Source organism: Rhea americana, unplaced genomic scaffold (assembly GCF_003343005.1).
Source record: "Rhea americana isolate MKP2758 unplaced genomic scaffold, rheAme1 scaffold_5, whole genome shotgun sequence".
In the NCBI taxonomy this organism is placed as follows: domain Eukaryota; kingdom Metazoa; phylum Chordata; class Aves; order Rheiformes; family Rheidae; genus Rhea; species Rhea americana.
In genome coordinates this window covers 4,000,350-4,023,556 of record NW_028186645.1, presented here as the reverse complement: position 1 = coordinate 4,023,556, position 23,207 = coordinate 4,000,350, and the positions used below count along the sequence as shown (strand labels likewise).

The window sequence follows — 23,207 nt, the reverse complement described above, 5'->3', positions numbered from 1 at the left end:
GCTCTCTGGAGGCTTCTCAAATTTATTTCCAAGGGAGTCTATTCATAATAGGTTGCTTTTTTTATACTGCTTTGCATTTATTTATAAAGTAAAATTAATATATTTTTAAATCTTATGTGCATGAGATATTACTTTTTCCCCTTAATTCTCCCCGACTCCAGGATAACCTCTTACAAGGGGTGAAAGATGCACTCATTTGACAATTTTCTCTTTTTTCTGATGGAGGATAAATGGGTGGTGACTCATTTAGCAGCAAATTCAATTAAAAAATGTTCTGATTTCTGCAGTTTATAACCATACCTCCATCTCAAAGGAAATCTTGTTCCAGGAGAGCCTTTTCCAGATATTAAATCTATAGAAGCATAGTTTTCATGTACACTAACTCTTATTGATTAAGAAAATTTGCAGAGCCAGATAGTAACACATCAATGGCTAAGCCAATAAAAGCAAATAGCATCGTAACTGATCACATACAAAAGCTGATTCTAAATGGGTGTATATCATATTTGGTTCATTAACCTCAGTGGAGCTAAACAGAATTTACATCAGCCATAGATTTAACTTTAACACGTGAATCTGTTAAAACATAATGGAAACATATTTATTGAGAGATCAGAGTTTGTAAGAATTTCTTTCATAAGGGCTCAGTGCTTCTGTATGAAGCACTTCTTCCTTTTTTAAAATATTCCTGACATTTCTTGACACTCCAAATTCTTCAGGAGAACAAAAATGCTCTTCCTCTTTTTTATCAGACTTCCTTGGATTTCCCATGAAAGTCTTCATCTTCATTTTGTTCCCCAGTTCTTCTAGTGCTTGTGAACATCACTAGGCAAACAGTCCTAGAGACTGAAATATTGTTTTAATACATCAGGGCATAATGACCAGCTATGGTGTGTGGTTCCTCTTCCAAACTGCCATTCCCAAGCCCAACAGCCGCAAAACGACGAGAAAGCACAGCATGAAATCTGGACTACAGGGTACCGTATGGAAAACTCCTCTGAGGTTACTATAAGGGAGGCTATTGAGTTTGATGCTTCATTTCTCCTGCCTAGCACCTCTGTGCCTTCAGCCCCTGGTTAGTGTGGAAGCCCAGAGCCTGCCACAAATCTCCTGGCTGCTTCTGATGACAGAAACATCACAGGCACGAAAGGTTTTGAGTTTACCTAACTTGACACATATTCATTAAAACAGAACCCTCACACTATTGAGCATATAGCCTTGTATTTCTTTCTTTCCTTACCTCCATGTACCACAGAAGCAGGAATCCCACCAGATTAATCCCTCTTACGGTCTTCTCTCCAGAAGCTGTAACTGCTTAAAAGGGTGCTGCCACAGTGTTTTAGTGTTGAATGTAAAACAATTAAATAAAAAAAAAAAAAAAAAAAAAAAAAAAAAAAAAAAAAAAAAAAAAAAAAACAAAATAAATTAGACTTTGAAATAGAGAAGTAAATCTTAATACTTAGCTGAAACTTTAACAGCTACCAAAACTGTTCAAAAAATAACACTGTGATGGCCTGGAAAAAAATCAAAAGAAATTGCCAAATGTATTATGTGGCACTTCTTGAAAATGTTCTTTATATTTCCTGGCCTTAGTTAAAATATCAGTGAAACAAATGACTTTCTAAATTAGGGGAGAAGCAGGTTGTTTTGTAACTAGTTTGCCCAGGAATAAAATAATATATTTATTTTGTTGCTTCACAAGTAGCAAATATTGGGAAAGTATTTCTGTGGTGAGATTCTGTTTTTAATAGTATGCCTCCTGCTTTGTATTTTACACTTCTGATAGCAGTATACATCTTGCATCTGTGTACTGAATATGCATACACATATCAGTGTCAATATATATGATAGTAGTAACATCAGGCCCAGAGAACTTACAGATATGTAATGTGTCACTGGGAAATGTCTGGACACGCATGGTTCATACTAGTGGCCAAGTCATTATGCTAGACACAATTTTTGTTTATTCTTTATATCTGCTCACTTTAAAGAATTAAAAATAGCAGGAGTCATAATTTTATACATTTTCTGCTCCTTATTTATGGGAAGTAGAGTCTAAGAATTGTTTAGTTTATCCCTCAGAAAGAAAAAGTTCTCTTCTCTCTCTGAGTTTGTATAAAACTGGGATAAATTAGGTCAAGTCCAGATGCTGTCTTGCTATGGCAGCATAGTAAATTAGGTTAAAAAAACAGGATAATTGGGTGACAAGGACTACATGGTACTCCTATTAGAGAGCTGCTTATAACCAAACTACTTTGAGATTGCTCGTGTATATTGTAGCGTACAATATTTCTGTGCTGAGACTTTATTTGGTGTATGCTAGATGGTATGGGAAGACTCTTCAATATTGTCAGGGAGTATGCTAACAATTAAACAGGCGGGGAAAATGTAGCCATTGTAAGCTAGGTCAGTTTTCCTTCTACAGAGGGGAGTAATTCAGAAAAAAAATAGAGGTAGTTCATTTACTTATGAACCCAAGATAACTAACAGAAAGTCAGAATTTTAGGATATAGAAGGTTACATTTGAGGACATGCCTATGTCCTAGTAAACTTAACAGTGAGCCTCCAGCTGGGTAAGGACACTTGTTGCTCTCCTTTCACATTTAATTCCTCTCTATACTTGGCCTCCTGGTGGAGTCTGGACCCCTGTATCATCATTATTGAGTTGGTGTCCAGTTAAGCCTACATTAGTAGCTGAAAGGGAGGGAGAAAGTAGAATGCAGTCATACAGACAAAAAAGAGAACACATTCAAGGTAGCACTGAAATCTAGGTCTAATATAAAGTTTTCACAAAATTCAATTAAAAAAAAGACTTTACTGGCTAAGAAATAAGCTAAAAGACAAAAAGACAACATATTGAAAGAGAAAGAAGACAGAGCATACCAACTAGCACAGCTATTGCCCCACACTACTCTTGGATAGACTCTATCATGATGAGAACAGAATTGGACCAGAGGTCCAGCTGGATTTGGCTCCTCCTACAAATCAACTAGTGAGTGCAGCTGYGAGTTATCATGGGAGCTCCCTAATTAGACACACTGGAGAATTTGGTGGCTTCTGGCCATCCTAAGGGCTTCCAGGGCAACAAAGCCAGGGAATGATGACTGAACAGTGACTCCATCATATCCTGAGGTGAAACAACTTGTCAGCTTAAAATGGCCTGAGAGAGCATGGACATGCAGTGGGAGTTGACCAGCTGTCCATAAGCCACTATTTACAGCTAAAGTTATAAGTATTTCTCTGCAAGATTTACCTATGGCACCATCTGCCACCAATGATAAACAGTGCCAGTTTATACATAGGGAAGTACAAGAATTCTTGCTGTAGGCAATGTTAATCTACTTTCGTCTTCTGATTATTTAGTATTATTACTTTCTGTTAAGAGGTGGCACTAGTAGGTGCCTTAGGAATGTGGTGAGGCTATATGGTCTTGTGCCTATGTTGAAACTGATGATAGCTATACAGGAGATCGTGTGCTGCTCTACAGCTGAGAGTGAAGAATACACACTGTGAGCGTGCAGGAGTCCTGGTYGGCTCTACCACCCCTTGTAGTACCTGTGAATCTGAGAAAGATTCAATACTTTATGGTCCAGGAGGGGAAAAGAGCTGACCCGGGGCTGAACCTTTTCAATTTCCTTGCCATTTTCATAGCACTGAAGTTCAGATATCTTGATAGAAAATAATATCTCATTTTTCCTCAGGAAAAAAACCACAATAGGATAAACTGAAGGTGGAAAGTACATGTAGGCAGATACTGAGAATAGCAGTTATCTGTAATAAGTTATAACACATGAACAGTCAGTCTAGAGAACACAGTATGATGAAATGGCACTAGACGGCTAAGGACTAAACATGTCTCTTTCAAAAGATGTTAMTTCTCATGCTAGAAAAGTCTTTAACATCATGTTTAGATGTTATTAACTTAGGTGAGCATCAATGAATAACAATAGTTTAAACAGTTTTGCATTGACTTTGTTTAAGAACTGACTGGACTTATCTGACTGCAATCCTGTGTTCTGACAAGAACTCAGCTTTGGTGAGATAGACCTCAGAAAAATGAGTCACAAGGAAGAAATCCTAAAGGACTCCTCTTATSTTAGATATCTCAAGTAGACCACTGTCAGGGCAGACAGAATGAATCACTGACATAGAGGTTCCTGGTTTTATTTYGCATTTTGTGCCAGTTTGGCCTACCAATGTGCTGACTTGTCCAACACACGTGGGTCATTTTCTATAACGATCATACATTGTCTTTGGGCTGTTACCCCATTTGTTACCCAAATATCATGCAAAACTGCAAGTACATTAAAAGATGCTTATTTTAATTCTGATTTGCTGTAGTTGCAGAAATGGAAGTTCTAGACCCATAATAATAATCCTCCTTCCACTTCAGATTCAGATTTGAACCAGCATGGTAAGTCTTTCCTCCCTGTCCCTGAGTCGTTGTCAAATAGTCTCCCCATCTACTGAAAGAAGTGAGAAACTGTTTGGGGGAGGTCTAGACTGCTATGATAACGTATGGAGTTTTCAAGTCCATAGCTTGCAATTCCCTTTTGTATCGGTAACCCATCTTAGGTGTTAGCAGCTTACATAGAGGAGGCAGAAGAAGCAGGATGAGGTGGTTGCTTGTTCAGCATAGTCAGTGGTTTCTGTTAGCACTGGTTGCATTGTTACTCATTTGTGACGACATAGTGCAAATGGGAATTACAGCCATATCTGGATTTCTCTAGTATCTTRGTAGGCTAATGCTGGGCACTGGAAAGGGCTACGAGGAAGCTGCAGCAGTTGACCGGAATGCAGAACACTGGAAAAGAAAATGTAAACATTTACTCTATAATATGAATTCTATTGGTATTCTGGCTGATATCTACTACAATGCAGAACATGGGTGTGCTAATTCTATTAGGAACAAAGAGAGTCTAAAACAYATGTGGTTGAAGTACTTTGTGCAGTCAGGGGAGCAAAGGGATCTCTAATTCTTTACAGTATTTAGTTTGTATTCAGATTTGGCTGCCTATTACATGCTCAGGTCTTGATTTCTCCTTTTTTTGGGACAAAAATATCTTCAATTCTGTTAAGCCTGGTGAGTATGGAACAATTTGTTCTCTTCTCTGCTTCCTTACGTAATGGAAGAATAGCTCCAGCAGGAATCTTTTATCCTTCATCAGGAATCTTTTATCCTCCATGCCCTTAAGGTACTGAGGAAATAATTCTCCCCCAACACAGAAATTTCCACTCTACCTTTCAGATTCAGGATATCTGGAAATCCTGCCCTGCTAGTAAGCTAGGAAGGATGAGAAAAGATCACTAAAAATTTCCAGTAGGAATCTTTTGCTAAAAGTATCTTTAATTCATTGTCTCATGTTTGATACCAACCTGAGATTTTTGAACAAAGGACTCAGTGAGGGATAAAAAGCAATAACCAAAGCCATTCTACTCAGATCAGTTATGAGTGCCAAATCTTTGTCCCCCATATTAAGATCCTGATCAGTCCAAGTACTTGTCTAGATTAAAAGCCAAGAGATTGTCAAATGCACACATTTACCCACACACACATATACTGTGTATTACTGGATAAAATTACCAGCTAATACACAAAGCAGCTATAAAGATCTCGGCTCAGAAGCAACCTGGGAATTCATGGTTGTCCCTCCACAGCTTGAGCACAGAGACCAGATGTTTGCAGCCTCTGATGTGAGCCAGGGGAAGCTTGGTGGCCCACCCTCTTGCAACAGGGGCGAGATGTCTGAGACGGGGGCCCTGAGAATAAAAAGGAAGAATATGGAATAATTGGCTGTGGGGAATGAGTGGGAAAAACTGCTCAATACTGGGACAAACAGGCCAGTGTTGTTGGAAGTCTTTTAGTATAAGTCACTTGACTGTGCCTGTTAATGAATAAATAAACTGTTACTTTTCTTTTTAAAGGGTGGCTAACCAAAACAGAGTATCTAAAAACTACTTAAAATTTAAACTTTAATGAGCTCTTTAAAAGTGTATCTTTATGATACTAAAACTAATATACACATTTTAAAGGAAAAACTTATGATATTCTTTATATTTATGCTGCCACTCATGCTTTGACTCTGATCACTTATCTGGATAATTAAGCAGTATCACTGAGGAACCAGATACCAGAAATCTGATATTAATCCATCCCTCTTAATAGTAACGCAAAGCCACTGGAGTGGAAAGCAGCCTAGCCTTCTTAATCCCCTTTTACCAACATTTCGGCATCAGCATATCTCATTTATTTTCAAAAGTGGTTCAAGACATACTATCACTGGCTTAAGTCTAATTTGGGCTTTAAATCAAAATATATTAAGAAACTCAAAAATAGTCAAGATTACCAAGATTTCTTCAGGGAGTGATTCACAACCAGCACATGTCTCTCCGACAGGAGCAGGGGACAGTTAAATGATTGTTATATGTCGGCATCGCTTTAAGGTACAACTCTTTCCTTTGAATTAAAAGGAGAAGGCAGGATTACAGTGGAGACCTTGAGATCCCCCTGCCATTCTTATCAGGTATATGTTAATGATAGTCCAAGCAACTTCTGCAAACATTAATTCACCTGCCAGCAGTGAGGAGTCCAAGGCTATTTTGTTCTCTCTCTTGTCTGTGTGTCTGCGCCTTGTTGTTTCCTTCCGCATTTGTCAGATCATTTTTGCTTTTAATTTTCACACTGCCCTACGGCCCTCATTAGTCAGTGGTGCTCCCATTATCCTCTTGCACATATTGAGGTGGCTGGACATGGACCTGGCATGCATTTAGCTTGACACTAGCTGCAGCAGAAATAGCAGCGGATAATTGTCGAAATGGGAAAACGACACTCTTCTCTCACCTCCCTTCCCTGCCTCCTCAACTCAGACTGACCTGAACTACGCAATCAGCAAACACCCCAGATCGAGCATCCTACTCAGGTAATGCTTACAAGTGCAAAAGTACTTATGCATTGCCACTCAATGACGTACAAGTTTGGGCTCTGCTCTTGACTTGTAGTGCGAGGTATGTCCAATTGTCACACCTGTCTGAGGGAACCTTGTCACCTAAGCTGCAGTGTCAGGTGGCTACACATGATGCTAGGCACATTGCTTCCTTATGGCCCATTAGCTACAGACATTGGCATGTTTAAACCATAAATGGAAATTCTGATTTTTGTTTTGGATTTTGAAATTTACTTGACTGCAGTTTGTGCACTGTGCACTGTCTTGTTATTGTGTTAGTTATTACTTATATTCACTTGTGCACATTGACTCTGCAATGCTCTGGGCTAACAGTTGAAAGAGTAAATCCATTAGGACAAAAGCAACAGAAGTCATGCCATTTAGCTATCATCTACTTTAGGCCCAAGATCATGTCATCTAGGTGCTAAGAGTCCTAAGGAGGACCTGAGAAGACATAAGAGTCCATAAACATTACTTACTATTTTAAATGTTTTCAAAGAGTATTTAATGGGGACAGAGACCAGGTAAAATTATAGTGAAGGCACGAGAAACTTCATTCACTGTATTTTCATGGCTCTGTCRTCAGCGACTGACACACATTTCAGCCCAGGAACCTTCAGGAAACTGCTGTTTTCCCATGTATATTTTATTAAGCGTTAGTGCCACCAAGCACTATACAGATGGAGGAATCTATCACCTTATAAAATAATTAGCCTGCTATTTCAATGACAAGAAGGAACGGCAGAGTGTAGGCAGCAAACTGAGGTGCTGCCTTTACCTTCCTCTTCATTTTTGTATTTGTATAAAAACAGTAAAATGTTTTTACAGACTAGGCCAATAGTGCCACAGGAATTGAATTAGAGCATCCTTAATTAATATGTCAGAATATAAGAAATGATGAAAATATGTATAATTAAATTCTTGCACTAAAAACAGGATTATAAAGTGTGACTAAAATAGATCAGCACAGCTTTTTTTGTTGTTCSTTTTATTTTTTCCCCTATATTTTTTATTTTAATTAAAAATTGTGGGTTCTGATGTCTTTGCACTGTACCATGATTAGCTGTTACATATCTGGGCTAACAGATGGGTCACCCCGAAARTTATACACTATTTGTCAAGATGAAATGAGTTCTCCCAGTTGCATGAGTACAGCATTATTTTAACGCTAATATATGGCAGCAACAGACTGGCACCTTGCTAACCTGCATTGCCAATAACAGGAAGCTGCTTGAGACAGGTGCTTGAAAGAGCAAATATCTTACATAAATTAAATACCTGTTTTCAACTGCAGGGCTTCAGTTTTCAAAAGCATGAGTAATTCTGAGTATCCCAATGTTCTTGGGCTCTATATCGGATGTTTGTAGAGGGTTTTATTTTCTAATTTTCAGTGTTTATAGAAAACCTAGCTTCATTAAAATGCCTGAACACCTCTTTTCTTCTCCTGATGCACAAGAGAGAAATATAACAACAGGTCACTTTGAATGTTAGGCCTCTCCTTTGTGGCAAATAATCCCACAGAGTGTTTTACAGATATTTTTTACTCAGTTAATCTGGAGAATTGAATATTCTGTGCTCCTGCATGGAGAAGTTCTTTTTGAGTGAGTGCTGTACTTTCTTTAACTTAAGGAAATATATTCTAGAGTGAAAATTATCTTTTGTCCCTTCTTTACTAGTACAACCTAATTCTCAGTCTGTGGTGTCATAGACTAAAACTGATGTAAAAAGACATGAACAATGCAATCAGTTTGTACAAAGCAAACTGGATAGCTTCCTTATAAAAGCTCACTCAGACTGTTGAATAATGCTAAATGTTATTTATTCAATTATTCAGTATATTGATCATTTAATACTCTCTCTTTTCCCCCTTTCATGATTCACCTCAACAAAAGTCATCACCCTACCTCCCACTCCTATTCCTCAGATCCCCAAAATATTTCAGGAACCTGATGCCAAGCTGGGCATCAGCATTATAAAAGGAAACAGCCAGGTGTTTTCAATAGGAAAAGAAAATCCATAAACTACACATAATGAAGGAGAGGTTGTAGGAAATGGAGTTTTCTGTCTGCTCTTGTGCTTTAGCAGCATTCAGCTCTTCAAACAGATAGCAAATATTCTATTGGTTAACATTTAACCTAAACTAATAGTCCAATCTCACATACTCAAATAAATCATAATGTCTTTTCAATTAGTTTGCACTTTCACTTGCTGCTGTCCAGAATAATTAGGAAAACAATTCACATTTCAGGAGGAGATGATATGAAGTGTTATTCCTGTGATAATTACCAAGCTGCAGTTCAGTTTCCCTGGCTCCCACCAGGTCATYAGGGCACAAAAGAGGACACCATGAGAGCATTAATGAGCTCTCATTGAAGATGTTAAAAAGCTTGTATCGATCTGTTTGTCCAAGAAGGAGATATTTAAGCCTTTCTGCTGAGGGCAGGAGAGACAGAGATTCATATCACAAAGCCTTTTATCCAACCCCTTCTGTTTCTGGCTTCAATATTGCCCAGTCTCAGCATGTCTGGTTCTGGAGGTCATACTTTTAAACTTTCACAACATTTTTTTTCTTTTTCCCTTTCTTCTTTTTGTTTAAAAAAAGAGAGAGAGAGAAGATAATATGCAGTGTACACTTAACCTTTACTACAGGGATCCCTTTACACAGCTACCTCTGTCTGAGAACAGGCTTCAGTGCAGTAAGATCTCCCTTCTCACTATATCCCACTCACATACAGCTCAGTTAAATTAAGAGCAGTCCAGATAATGCAAGGACCAGCTCAGTTCAAAATTTTGCTCATATTTTGAAACCAGATCCAATCAAATCATTTCGGGGAAGTTCGATCAAAGTTTTCCTTCTAACATCCCTGTCATTTTTTTGTGAACTCCCGCACTTGCTATTTCTAGCTGAGAGGAGAAGTGAAAGAACTGAAAGGCTGTAAAATAGCCTACCAGTACTTGTGGTATTTTCAGAGGAGTTTTCTCACTGCAAGCAGGGGAGGCAAATCCTGCCCTCCTTTCAAACCTCTGCATTGTTATGATATACTGCAGCTGTAAACTAGTTCTAGGTACACTTTTTTAGTCATCAATTTAAACTATCCTCTTTTAAATGCCATAGTGAACTGTCAGTGAGTATTTCCAGCCTGTCTAGGATGAAGAGAATTTAGGACAAAAATTCACGTAACTTTTTTTTTTTTTTTTTTTTTTTGGCATACATTTGTCACTTGAGCCAGCTATTGTCTGGTTCAGCAAGATTGCATCTCTCTTTTCACAGTATCTCCACAGTATCTCATTCACATTCATCTTAGTAGGAGCAATTCAGTGAGACCACTTGTGTGGGGTATTTGTAAATGGTCACTGATGAGACACATTGGAAGCTTTCTGTAAGGGAGTATTGGAGATGTGATGCTTCATTAGCATACAATAAAGGTCATTGTGGCTGAAAGTTTCTCAGCTTTAGTTTTCTTTTGAAGTGTCTGAATTAATGCAATAACAAATATATATGCAAAAACAAATAATATATCTTTGTTTTTTCATGGACTATCTCATCTACAGGAGCAGGCTGGTGGATATAGCTAGACATCCAGCCTAGAMGTTCTGTAATTTGCTGCTTCTATCTTGGATCAACCTGGTTTACACCACTGAAAATTAACATCTGAATAGCTGCAATTTCATCAACTACATTCATTTGGGATCTAGTATTTATTAGTAAATGACACTTGTTTAATGTTAGTAGACAGAACGGTAGATAAGGAAATACTTCCCAGGGTATCACACAAGGTCACTTGATCTCAAGGTCCTGCTTACGTAGATATGTCAGAGYTTCCTCTGTCCACACCAGCTATTTATCTCCAGTCTGGTATCACCTGCACATTAACTCATTTGTTTTTAAAAATAAAACTCACAAAAATATGCTTTAGATCATAACTTAGATTAGAAACACTTAAAAAAAATATGTTGTAGTATTTTGGAAGTGTGTTGAAAATAGGGACAGTAGCAACATCACAGTATTGGAGGGGTGGAGAAAAAACAGAGAATCTTTTGGACTGAACCATATTTGTGATCTGGTCTGACAACGGCCTTGCTCTCATAATGACATTTTACTGCTATGAGAACTTTTATATTAACAAATGTATAGTGAAAGCATTCAGTGATGGTTTCTTGCCTGACCAAAAAAAAAAAAAAAAAAAAAAAAAAAGAGTGGGAGAGGAGAAAGTAAGACTGCACATGTAGCATGAATAGTGCCATGCTCTTAAGCATGTTCAAGACTGGGGCCCTGATTCAGCACTGGTTTTATACTGTGCTTCACATGTTAAACAAATGGCTGGAGAATGTTGCTGTCTTCTGTCAATGTGGAACYGAAGTGACCAGCAGCCTGGGGATGTCTAAGGACACTCTGATGGGAAAATTTGTGTTGAGTTCTGAATAAATTTATAGTCTTAAAAATTAGCAGGTGAGAGAAGAAGCTTTTGTGTTCTAGTTGTGCTGTTTGGCAATGAACAAACCATTAATATTTATCATTGCCACATCACTAAACTTCCAGTGCAAGGAAATTGCAATTTCCTCAAAATTTCCCTGCTGGAAAACAGAGAATTAAGCAGCTGAAGTTAAGATTAAAGGATATAGCTGTTGTGGACAGTTGGAAAACAGATAGTTAAGCCTCTTTGATTTTAGCTGTCATTTTGCAGTCTAAGTGCACAGTTTTGCCCATAACTAACCTCTTCCCTAAGCTTTTGCAACATTCATTCATGCCTCTATGAATCTAGTGGCTGCCCTAACTTGCACCACACTCTGTCGTCCTCAGCGATGTTTGGGCTAGGTAAGAGATAATCTTACTGATGCAGAGCCAGTGGAATCAAGTAGTTTTGTAAGTCTTCAAGTATAGGCATTTTGTCATTTTGTGACATTAATCAGAGAGCTGCCTGCTAAACCAGCAAAATCAGTTTGTAAACCCAAAGGCCTGAGTCAACTCTATGTTGAGCTAATTTCCCAGAAGCTGCTATCTAGAGAGCCTCAAGGAAAGTGAAGCAACACAAAGACGCTACACATGGTATGTAAATGTTCRCTGCCTATTTTAAGAAGTGGGGTTTCTGAAGATAGACTTTGCATCCTCTCACTGCAGGAGRATGAATGCACACACAAACCACAATCTTTGTGAACTGACACCATAATACTCACCTTTGGGACTTAGCTAGCAGAGGACACTCTATGTATCTAAGTCAGTTTTGGTGATCACTTAATAAAGATGTGAGGGAAAGACTCARGAACAAGTAAAATTGGACATAAGAAGTAATGACCCTTGCTGAGTGACAACTGAGGTTATGTGGATGAATATTAAATGTGAAGGGCCTGAATTATTCATGGAAGGTTCAAGGTAAAAAGGTTAACTTGGTGACATCTTTTAACTGACATCTCACGGAGGGAAGAAATCCTAGCTTAGTAGTGCTCCTCAAACTGAGAGTCTTGTAGCTCTGTGCACAGAGCAGGGTCTCCTTTCTGCCATGTCCTGCTCTTGGGGACAAAGGACATTTTGTGACAGTTGGCAACTTTGCCACAAGCTTTGTGGATGCAGTAATATACATCCTCTAGGCTGTCATGGGAACAGACTGGGAAAGGATTTGTAGAAACCAACAGGCTCATTGGTCCCACAGATWTGATGCCCAAAGCCTGGCACTATGCATGTCCCCTCTGCTCAGGTGTCTGACACCAGAGCTTGCCCTTTTGTACATCTTTCTCCATTTACCATTACCTGTGGTAACATGGAGATATAATGGTTTCCTAAYGCTGCTGCACTCCCTGTGCTGCTCCTGGGAGGACAGCATGCACAACAGGACACACTCCAGAAGGTCCCATGTGCTCAGCCAAGATGAGGGACTTTGAAAACAAGTTGGGCTGAAGAARTCTGTAGGAGCATTCAGGAAGAAGTTTGCTCTGGAAGTTAGCACAGAAATGTCAGTACTGGAACACTATAAAGTAAAAGGGGACCCTGCTGTGACTGCACTGTCAGCAACTTACCCTACAAGTCAAAGTGAGATGGGAAGGGACACAGCTGTGATGAGAGATCTGCTTTCTCAGAGGAGACCAGGAAATTCCTTCCTCCTTGACTTTCTAGCTGGTGTGTTGGTAGGATTTCTTCCAAGAAGGTCTGAGCAAAGAAACCCTGGGGCAATGGCATTGAACACCAGTTTCCAGACATTTGTCGCTAGCTCAGCCAGACACTGGACAATAGCTCCCCATTCATAGTTAGTTAGCAGGTGAATGAAAAGTAGGAGTGCCAACCTAAATGATCCTTTATGCAGGAGATGATTGACAAAAATATACCTCTTCTTATACCCACCTAACCTCAGTCCTGGTCATAKCTGGCCAAACACCTATCTTGTGTCTGCATTCAATGTCTGGTTCTTGCATCTGTTTGATTCCACTTTCTGAGAGCTGGGATGACTAAGTATTGCTCCAAGCAAACAAAAGTCTGATGCTTTGGTAACACATTCTCAAGTATAAAAAATATCAGATAGAAGTAGGAAATAYTTCAAAGCTCACCATTTATAAATGTGTTCTAGTGTTTAGGTAAATTCATCTTGGTCAGAAAATATAGACAGGAAGGAAAGAAAAAGTAGAGAACAAGAGAAGAGAAGGAGAATTGAAAGGAGCAGGAGGATAGAATAGGAAGGGAAATAGTTACTATATTTGTTATTTGAWTCTTGTGYATATCTCCATCACTGAAAAGAAAGTTTAATTAACTGGAAAGGTTGTTCCTACAAGAAAAGAGGTTCTTTCTTGATCATGATAAAATATATATCAACATAAAAAAATATCTTTCTTTTCCTATCTATACCACCAACAGTAGGAGTGAGAGATCATTTTTAGCACGAGCAAAGTGTCTCAGGGAAGATGGACAGCTCTCTAGTAGTCTAGATCTGAAGATTTTATAAAGTCAAATTATTATACTACTAGAAACTAATATCATTTTTAAAGAAAGACCTGTACAGAACCCTCAGATATTTACTGCTTCTACAAAATTGCCTGAATAGCCAGTGGGTTGTGCAAAGGCTTTTGTGTAAAGTAACATAGCTATCCAGATAAAGGATGAAGCTGAAGCAAACACAGACTACTTCTGAATAAAAGCTTCCACATAGGGGTCTAATACATTAAGTGAATGTGTTTTTTTGACTTAATGCCTTTAGCTGGTGCACCTTAACTTGCTCAACAAGACCCTAGAAAGAAGAAAATAGGCTCTACGCTGGCGYGGAGAAGAATTGAAGTGTACTTCTCCGGTTCTAGCTACCACAAGCATTAACATTAATCTATTGATTGCTAACTAAAACCATACTGCCTTTCCTCAAAAAGACGTTCATTTTCATCACCATAGTCTCAAATATCTGACTGAAACAAGACAAACTCATTGAAAGTATGTTCCTGCTAAGTGGGGAAGGTCAGACCTCTCTGGCAGCTATGCGGGCATAATAGTGGCTCTTACTAAGTTACTGTGGCGAGGTGTTACCAACAGTCCCCTGAAGGTATAGATCTCACAGCTAATAATAACTGGGAGAAAAAAATCAGGAAGCTGAAAGAAGAAATTAAAAATAAATGRAATGTGGTCTGCATGGGAGAAAGGACCTTGATGGTGAAAACGTACTTGAATACCATATAATGGGAATGTTATAAACTGGTACATATGGAGAAAAAGACTGACTATGGGAACCTATACAGCTGAATAGATACTATATGTAGTTGAATATATTGTTGAATAGATACTGTGGGAAAGTCAGTCAAGCTTAGCTGATCTCTCAGCACCAAATTCAAGTTTTCAGCTGACTTTAGTGGGATTTAGATCTGTCCCAGAGTACTGAAGATTCCTCCTGCTGAAAGCACTGCTGCAAAATCAAGCATTCATGGAAAATTTTGTTATCACTGTTTTTTCCCCACTACAAATAGCTGTTAATAAGAAAAAGAAAGAATGAAGTCAGCTGTTGAAGGAATCACAAGAGTACCAGAAATCCTTTCATCCTCTCGGTTTTAATGTCTGTGTACACGTCCATTTTTTACATGATACCTCTCTTTAAGTGAATCTTTCCATTTGTTGGCATCAAATAGCTCAAGCAGACTGCACAGTCACCTACATGCTTTTTTCAGGATTCAAATCAAAATACTGAACCGAGAAATGGTACCCTACTTCCTAGAAACAGACGGTTGGAAACTTGCAAGCAGTGCACACTCTTGCTTAATGCAAATTGTACGTTCATTCTTACAATAATGGTTAACAGAGAGACAAGCATTTCTGATCCTAAGTTCTCATTTAAGTTTGAAATTAAAAGACTTCCCACTCTCCTCCATATTACAGGAACTACACACAGCACCATCTGCACTCCTCAAGCTCCAAAATGAGTACTTTGGGGAAAGGAGCTCTCTGCCTGACCTTAATCAGTGTGTGTTTGGATGTAACCATCCTTTCAAAGGGTGATTCCTGCAGCTGTAGCAGCCGAGGTTGTATCTGAGAGCTTTCTCTCTGCAATATAGYAGTAGACAAATCCATCAGGCCAAGCACTGTTTAAATACCTCTGATTAGTTGAGTAAGATCAGATCTCTATTTTGGCACAAGAAGCAAAAATATTTCCTTTAAATCCGATTACTGTTTGCTTAGTAGAAGGTTRTTTGGGGCACTTTAAATAAGGTCTGTCCCACCACATGCTGCCTACCAAAACTGCAATTAGCCACTGTGCATGGGGAAGGGGGAACACAAAAAAAGCAGCAATATTTGCTTTTTCTTTCTACCACTAGCTTGCTTTCATGGTCTAAAAAAAGTGCCAATTTACCAACCTGACGACTCTAGACAACTTATTGCAATGGCAAAAAGGTCAGGACTAGGTGACTCAGAGGAAACACGAAGAAAAAAGACAAGTACGGTGAATTTCCATCCAAACAATATAATCATATTGCTACTATCAGTTACTAAAATCTCAAGATACAACATTTAACTTGCTTCTAAAATTTGGAGATACTAGAAAAACGGAAGCAAGAGAAACATAAGGGTGAGTCTCTTCTAATTTCAAAGCTCCTTTGATGTAATTCAATTGCCTTGTTTGAGGCTACCTCTTGTAGACTTCTGTGTCACTGTGATGAGGAATAAAGGTCATAAAACAGATCTGAGAGGCATTAGGCCACAGTTTTTCTACATTAGAAATAGGAAAATCAAGAATGAGTAAAAACAAGCAGAAAATAAGCAGAAATTAGTTTATTGAGTTAAAATAATGTAGTCAGTGTTGGATATTCAAACAGTGGGTATGTGTTACATTTTAAATTTTATCTTTCTCCTGCTTAATTACTGTTTTAACAAATCACAAAATGAGGGAAAATGCCTTTACAACACACAGATGTAGGACTCACTCAACTTCTTCATCAGTGACCTGGATSAAGGACCTTGCTGCCTCCTCAGCAAGTTTGCTGATGATACCAAGCTGGGAGGAGTGGCTGATACACCWGAGGGCTGTGCTGCCATTCAGAGAGACCTGGACRGGCTGGAGAGYTGGGCRGAGAGGAACCTCATGAGGTTCAACAAGGGCAAGTGCAGAGTCCTGCACCTAGGGAAAAATAAGCCCAGGCACCAGCACAAGCTGGGGGCTGACCTGCTGGAGAGCAGCTCTGCAGAGAAGGACCCGGGAGTGCTGGTGGATGACAAGTTGACCATGAGCCAGCAATGTGCTATTGTGGCCAAGAAGGCCAATGGTCTCCTGGGGTGCCTTAGGAAGAGCGTTGCCAGTAAGTCGAGGGAGGTGATCCTGCCCCTCTACTCAGCCCTGGTGAAGCAACATCTGGAGAACTGCATCCAGTTCTGGGCTCCCCACTACAGGAAAGACATGGAGCTATTGGAGAGAGTCCAACATAGGGCTACAGATATGATCAGAGGACTAGAGCATCTCCCTGTGAGGAGGGACTGTGAGAGCTGGGCCTATTTAGCCTGGAGAAGACTGAGGGGGGATCTTATCAATGTGTACAAGTACCTGAAGGGAGGGTATCAAGAGGATGGGACTGGACTCTTTGCCATGGTGCCCAGTGACAGGACAARAGGCAACAGGCACAAACTGAAACACAGGAAATTCTACCTGAATATGGGGAACTACTTCTTCCCTGTGAGAGAGAYAGAGCACTGGACCAGGCTGCCCAGAGAGGCTGTGGAGTCTCCTTCTCTGGAGATATTCAAAACTTGCCTAGACATGATCCTGTCCAGCGTGCTTTAGGTGACCCTGCTTGAGCAAAGAGGGTTGGATTAGATGATCTCCAGAGGTCCCTTCCAACCTCAACCATTCTGTGTGATTCTATGACTTAAAATCAGTAGTCTAAAGGTTCAGCTATAGATTTTTTTTCTATACGACATGACTTGCACTGATTATCCTTTGATTTCTTGGGTGGAATGATGGGGTTTTTTTTAATCCACTGAAGTTTTAAAAGTGGAATTGGTCAGGATTTTTTCAATATTCTCTCCTCCCCTGCCTCCCAAAATACTGATACACCAAAAATGTTTGTCTCATCTGGGATGGAATTTCTAGAAGGGATATTTCAGAGACTTGCCCTAGAATAACCAATAACTCAGTGGTTATTCACTAAAGTGCAGTAGATCTAGATTAAGATCAGTGTATCATATCAGACTCTAAGAAAACCGGAGCATGAGTCTTCAGTGTCCCAGATGAGTCCTGAAGAATATTCTGGACTGGGGGAGTGTGCAAGAGAATGTGGCAGGACTAGTGTGCTCTTGTCCTTCTATTTCTCTGATGAAAAATTACTAGAAGTTTTGGTTAATTCTGATGCAGTTTTTTTTTGATCTCTCTGTTTTCAATTAAACTGTTTTCTACTTTTCTCTACTTCAGTTACTTGAGGTGACATCTTCCAATACTATTTTATATGAGAAACACACAAATGTTCTATTTTAACTGAGGAGGTGTAAAGGAAAAAGATTCTTGGTTCATCCTTTGCCTCACCAGAGCCTGAGAGCTCCCTTGCTACTAGGTCACTAATTCCACTAAAATCATGCAAGTGCTGTGGTATAAGGAGGTCAGAAACCAGTCCTCTATATGCAAAATAGGAATAGTAACAACCACTCCGAAGTTTATAGGGAATCTAATTTCATTTGCAAATACAAGGTACTATGAGAGCCTCAAACAAAAGATACTATAAAGTATAAGTGAAAACAAAAACAAAAACAAAAACAAAAACAAAAAAAAAAAAGAAAGAGAACTACTAACAGTGCACATGGAAACGAACTGAGTTTGTTTAGATACCTGACAGCAGTTTTGCACTGTGAAGAACCTAGTGTGTTTTTGTTACCTTAAGATAACATTTTCCCTCTTATTAGGACTCGTCATCTCAGGAATACCATTTCCTCTATGCCACATGGTGCACGGATATTGCAGTTTCCAGTATTTGTTGTAATCTGGATGTCTGATTCAATTGTTTGGCTATCTTTGGAGGGTGAATGTGATAAACAGTAGGACCATAACCCAATCTTAAAGGCAATGGGAATAAAGAAAAGGTCCTGTTATAATATATTTTTAGATAGCTTTGGATGATGATTTCATAGAAAACTAGCCTCCTAATCTCTACTCCCAGTCTGCCAGCTCGGGTATGTTATAGGTGACACTGTGGGTCCCTGTGCCTCCACCTACCGAGGTGAAAAAGAATACAGGAGAAGATGCAAAAAGCACTCAGCTATCTATTCCTCACCTCATGGCTCTCTGCAGCCTAGCTCTGCCTCTGGCTGAAAGCACCTCTTTTCTGCTCAAGAGGAGTTCAGGCCTGGCCAGGCCTCCTAGATTGCACGAATGGACCAGTATTACTCCCTAGATGGTGAAGTCTGGTCTTTCCCCACCACCTCAGGTTGCAACATGCCTTATAGACACCACTGGTCTGGAGTGCAGACTTGGCCAACCATTCAATGAGCAGAAGCTACGCAATGGATCAGAAGGAGGTCAGGAGGTGCTCCATGTTGTCCTGGCCATCCTCACTGGAGCCAACTGAGACTCCCCCATGCACCTGAGGTTCTCTTGGCTCRGGGGAATGAAACCTTTGTAAGGAAACCTGGATATCTTTTGTAGAGCATGTTCCTCAATTTCTTTCTGGGGACAATGCATAATGGTCTTCACATATCTGAGACTGGTTGTTACAGGTGCTGAAGAGAGGGCTTGCCTGTCCCCAGCACAATTAATGGGGTGAGAATAAGATGCATTGTACACAGGCCATCTGCACTATTGGGTTTATCAATATGTGTTCTGGTAGCCATTTGTCAGGAATTTTCATGGAACAAAAAAGACACATCCAGTGAAAGATGGACATATGGTAGCCTAACGATGAATATTGCCTTGATTACAAAACATGGCAGTATCAAACTCTTTCTCACAGATATTCTCCAGCATGGTCTTGCCAACTACAGGGAGCATCTACTTCCATTTTTCCTTTTTTTAAAAGAAAAAACTAAAAGAATCAAGTAGACAGTGGTAGATGAAAAGGTACAATGTTCAGATACCACCAGTTTAAAAGAGATAAAAACATTTTTACTGTCCTCAGTTAAAAAAAAAGAAAAAAAAAAAAGAGAAGTGCTAGGCATATTCTCAAAGAGGCATAAATGGAAGGTTTCGGACCACTCAGAGGCTGGGTTCACATGATACTGTCAAGGTCCGAGATTTATGCTTGACAGCATTAGTGCCAGGACCACTATTTATGTTGCTTTAATCAGTCACACTTTTAAAATCACCTATGCTCAGCATTTATATCAATGAGGTGATAATATTGCTGTCAGGCACTAATATCGATAGTTGTGTCATAATCTAAACTCTTTTAATCTTTTCCTACACTTGCATTAATGAATCTGCAAGAMAACAACTTCTACTGCAACAACAACAAAAAAGGAAAGGATTATGAGTGGTCATAGAGGAAAAAAACAGTCCTTTTTTGCTCTTCRCAAAGTGTTTTAATTTGCCTTTAGACTTCTCTTTTTCTGTCTGCCTTTGAAGACATTGTCAGCACATCCTACTGATTTTCTCACAGGCTACTTATATCTCTGAAAATATTTTTAGGCTCTATGGAAGTGTGAGGCAGGTAACCTCTTCCTTAAGTGACTGGGGAGAGGGAGAAAAAGACAGGAAAAAAAGAAACTTCGGTCTAATTTTGGTGTGGGGAAGCATCATTGTGCTTTCTTTATCCCTTTTCTCTTTTTTTTTCTTTCCTGAGCCCACCCTTACAGCTGTCAGCCGCAGTTCTTTTTCTATTGTAAATAAAGTCTTTCTTGGGTTATAGCTTTAAGCAATTTTTTTAATTAAAATTCAAATATGAAAGTCAAAGAAACTTTCAAAGCAAAATCTACAAACTGATTCACTCAAAGGGTCTGTTTTCATTGCCGTAGCTACAGATTACTAYAAAGAAACTTGAACCAGACCTTTGACACCTAGGAAGGTCAAAAGTCCTTTCTGCCTGTGCTTGGACCCTTTTGACAACTTCCTGTATAATTTGACTGTTATTTGCGTGTCTGGTCACCGTCTGACCCTGAAGTCTGGAAAAAATTGAGAGGCAGCATATATCTGTGTTTCATAAGGACCTCAAGAAGGGCGCTTTTAATTACATTTTGGTGAGAAACCTATGCAGATAGGTCGGTGTAGGCAGCAGCTGGGGAAGTGCCTAGACTTTTGTAGGTTAAGGATCAGCTTGCTTTACACTACCGCAGTTTGTTGCATGTGAGCTGCTCTGCACCATTATCTCCACAGCAAAAAAGGATGCATTTCACAGGTTATACAGATTTTGAAATTTACAGCACTTGCCCCAGTGCTACTAGCTAAAATTGGAAGTAYACTGCTCTGCCTCGAAATCTGTGCATTTCATATGCTTCCAATTTAAAGCTGATTGTGTTTATGGGGCCCTGTTGTGCCTGAGATATTTAACTCTATACTGCTGGACCTAGCTCCTGGTTCTGCCACGCCATGACCTCCTCAGGAAGAAAATCCCAAATCATGGACCAAAAGAGTCTATGACAATCTTTCTAGGTTTCCAAACTRGATATTTGGGGGCTGGGGCATGCTATAAAGCAAAAATGTTACAGGCTACGTGCTCTAGCATGTCTGGTAGGAAAGTTGGAAGCCTCTGACACCTGAATTGCAGCATCCTGGAGCCACAGCCTGCCCCAGTACACTGGCTCGGGAAGTAGAGGTCGCTGGGCATGTGGCCCTGAAGTTGGCTTTTGGTTGGGTTTTGTGCCTCCGAGGACTGCCCCTCGACATGTCCTGGCGGTGCTGTGGGAGCGCGAGAAAGGACCAGCCCTCCCAGAGATATGGGAAGTGCCATGCAAATAACTATCTAAACAGTGCAAATAACAGGTGACATTTCTCATTGGAAGTGAAAAGATCGGTAAAAATAACAACATGTAAAAATCCAAAATAGCTTCAAATTTGGGTAGGTCCTGATACCACTTTGTGGGAAGTGATTTGTTCTCTCGTCATCTGAAGAGACAGTGCTGACCGTCGTTTTTTACCTCAAGAGGAATGTTTCTCACTGTGTTTAAAGTTTCAGAGCCTATAGCTGTGAAAGACATGGCATAAGAGACAAACTCATTTTCATGAATAATGGCCTTTCCCATGTAATGCTTGACCCCTTCCTTTTCCTTAGGGAAAGCTACTTTTTGTGCTAGAAAGCTATGCAAATTGGATGCTGAGCCTTGCTMTGTCAAACTCCTAATATGGCTCCTTATGGAGAATGTATTTGTCCATAGAGGAGACATGCAGCTATTGGACAAAAGGAACAGCCTCATCTGCTGCTGCTGCTGGCACTGACACATCCAGCACCCCTGGAAACACTGTGCCAAGCATGATAGATCAACTGTTTGATTCCTTGTGTCAAATACCATCTCAGGATGCAAAGTGCAAGAAAGGCAACATAACCAGCCTTCTGCTCAAAAGATAGCTAAGGAAAGAAAGATATGAGTGCATAAATTAAAGGGGGAGGGAGGTGGAGAAAAGATCCAAAATAGTGCTTCTATTCAATAGTATTAGCTACAAACCACCGTGCTTAAAGCTGGTAAAATTACACAAGGGGACGGGGGGGAGGAAAAAAAAACTATGCTTTTATGTGTTATTTTTTCATTCAGTTAATGATGCATTTCAGTTCACTCAGAAATAAAGACACACACTTGAATCAATAAACAAGGACTAACTGAACACAGTCTATCCAAAAGGCACTGTGTATGCATCAATCCTAGGCATGATAGCAATACCACACAGAGAGCTCTGCTTCTGAATGCTARGGTGAAGAGTCCAAGAGATGATTGCAGTTATTTATTTATTTGTGACTTCCTCAGAGCTATAGAGCTTCATGCTGCTTTACAAGGCAAACAGGAAGGCCCTGTCCAGAGGAGCTAAGCCTCCGGACACCTTGGTGAGGATATACCAAATGGGGCCAGATATGAGGCCTTCCACAGTGGGGCCATCACTCTGTGGGAAAAAGGGTGTTAAAGGTGTTCTTGAAATCTGGCAGTGCTGAGAGCAATGAGATAAAGAAGAGAGACTGCTGACTGTCGAGGTACTTGCTGCTTCCACCAGGTGGGCTAAGGTTATTGCTGTGCATACAGAGCCTGTTCTTGGTTGAGGGTGGTGATATTTCTGTTTTGAAAGGTGAAAAGTTTTAGTTTTTTGWTTTGTTTTTTCTTTTTCAACTTTGAATGGAATAAAACTATCAGAGCAACTTTTGAGTAGAGCCCAGTGGGAGTGCCCCTCTATCCAGACTATGTATTAGTGGGGACATGAAGGTGTTTGTAGCTCTAATTCCCCACCTGACCATTCCTTTGGGTACAACTGGCCTCGAGCAATAAGAAAAAGGAGAAAAATTAGAGAAATGTAAATAAGGAAGGTAACTTGCCATTTGTCACTTGAAAGTCCTTATTTCATGGCCTGTTCCCTGTTCTCCTGGAATTTTGTGTCATTATCTTCTGTTAAAAGGATTCAAATGACATTATTTGCATGGAAACTCGCATACAAATGATGTCGTCTGTGCCACAAAGTTGCATTACAATGAAGGGAATGATGACTGTGTCACATGTACGTGACATTCTTTGTGTCATTAAATTTAAAGTCAATGCTGGCAGTTATAAACCACTCACGTCTCAAGCAAATACATCACTTCTGATCTGAAATGAATATTTTAAAACGCCAACTCCAACTGCATCAAACAGCAATAATCTGCAATGTCACCTAAAAAAAAAAAAAAAAAGAAAAAAGAAAAAAAAAGAAAGAGGCC

The 23,207-nt window shown here is 39.6% G+C and overlaps 1 protein-coding gene across 1 annotated transcript in view; it reads left to right on the top strand.

Moving 5' to 3' along the window:
• The window catches only part of LOC146588693 (uncharacterized), a 38,202-nt gene extending 19,252 nt beyond the window's left edge, over positions 1 to 18,950 (top strand). Inside the window, exons 2-3 of the mRNA XM_085317631.1 lie at positions 16,342 to 16,861; positions 18,777 to 18,950. Of these exons, the coding sequence (XP_085173757.1) occupies positions 16,342 to 16,861; positions 18,777 to 18,950 (694 nt within the window). The remainder of the gene's footprint in view (positions 1 to 16,341; positions 16,862 to 18,776) is intronic.
• Positions 18,951 to 23,207: the final 4,257 nt, after the last annotated feature.